Here is a 1,012-nt window from a genome sequence, read left to right as displayed (position 1 = left end):
CCCCGTACGAAAGGCTGCGTTGGGTAGGGAACGGGCAGGACAGGGTCTCGGTCACGCGAAGGTCAGTTGTGGCGGTGCGAGTACACGTCGACTCGAGGCAACGGCACTCCTTCCTTCGACGACGTCGCATTCACCGACTCTAGCACGCTGATATACCCCCGCGGCGGTTGATATTGGAACGGCGACTGGCCAAGGTTAAACCACGCGCCTTCGGAAAAACTGCAGTGGCGAAGGCGCGTGGACCAACGCCGTACCCGTCGACTTTGGATGGTAAACGCGGCCATGTTCCAGCTTCCAATACGTGGCGTACGGTCCGGCAACATCCAGTGAAGTGGCGGTACTCCACTCAAGGGATGGAGACGGCGGCGGGTCGTCCACAACGACGACGTCGGACTCAGTTGGACGTTGGGAATGGCGGTGCTGGTGAAGTGTCTTGCAGCAACTCCCCGTTGATCAAGATTCAGACGTCTTGTCGGGACTCCAGCGCACGCTTGCACCATTGTTGAGGAAAACCCATGGCAATCATCAATTGAATGCGCACGTCCACAACTTTCTCGTCGCTCGTTTTGGAAACGACGACTGGGGATGATGATGCAGCAAAGATGGGGAAGGTGGTGGTTTTGGATTGCAACGCCACGTACAATTCGTGGTACAAGAGCAGTCGCCCGATCTCGTCCCGTAGGTGCATCGCGCGGGTCTGCGGCTCCACTTGGCCAAAGCATGCCGTGGTCACAAACAGTGACAAAGCATGCCGTGGTCACAAACAGTGACAGATAGTTGGGTGTGCACAGAAACGCTTGGCATACCGACAAACTGGAGCTACATCTCCGAGTACAACATGTCAAACTGGGTTTGGGGACCAGACAGTTGGCGTTGGAAATGCGACGGACTGAGCGAGTTGATTTTTGGGTTGGTGCTTGGATCTAGCTCGGCGCCGCCATCGCTCGCGACTTGCAGAGCGAGGAGGTACACGACCTTCATCGCAGCTTGCCGCAACCCCAGCAACGACGGG

The 1,012-nt window shown here is 57.3% G+C and overlaps 3 protein-coding genes across 3 annotated transcripts in view; all 3 read right to left on the bottom strand.

Moving 5' to 3' along the window:
* Positions 1–62: 62 nt before the first annotated feature.
* On the bottom strand, positions 63–284 carry H257_18935 (hypothetical protein; the record flags this gene model as incomplete). Its single annotated transcript, XM_009848082.1, has 1 exon — positions 63–284. The coding sequence occupies one exon, from the start codon at positions 282–284 to the stop codon at positions 63–65; it is 222 nt and encodes a 73-aa protein (XP_009846384.1).
* Positions 285–460: 176 nt separating this feature from the next.
* H257_18934 (hypothetical protein) lies at positions 461–688 on the bottom strand (the record flags this gene model as incomplete). Its single annotated transcript, XM_009848081.1, has 1 exon — positions 461–688. One exon carries the CDS (start codon positions 686–688, stop codon positions 461–463), a length of 228 nt encoding a protein of 75 aa, XP_009846383.1.
* A 131-nt stretch (positions 689–819) lies between these two features.
* Positions 820–1,012, bottom strand: part of H257_18933 (hypothetical protein) — a gene marked incomplete at both ends in the record, with an annotated part of 6,060 nt that continues 5,867 nt past the window's right edge. The window contains one exon of the mRNA XM_009848080.1: positions 820–975. Coding sequence (XP_009846382.1) covers positions 820–975 — 156 coding nt within the window. The remainder of the gene's footprint in view (positions 976–1,012) is intronic.

Source organism: Aphanomyces astaci (assembly GCF_000520075.1).
Source record: "Aphanomyces astaci strain APO3 unplaced genomic scaffold supercont1.272, whole genome shotgun sequence".
Lineage (NCBI taxonomy): Eukaryota > Oomycota > Saprolegniomycetes > Saprolegniales > Verrucalvaceae > Aphanomyces > Aphanomyces astaci.
This window is presented reverse-complemented; position numbering and strand designations above follow the sequence as displayed.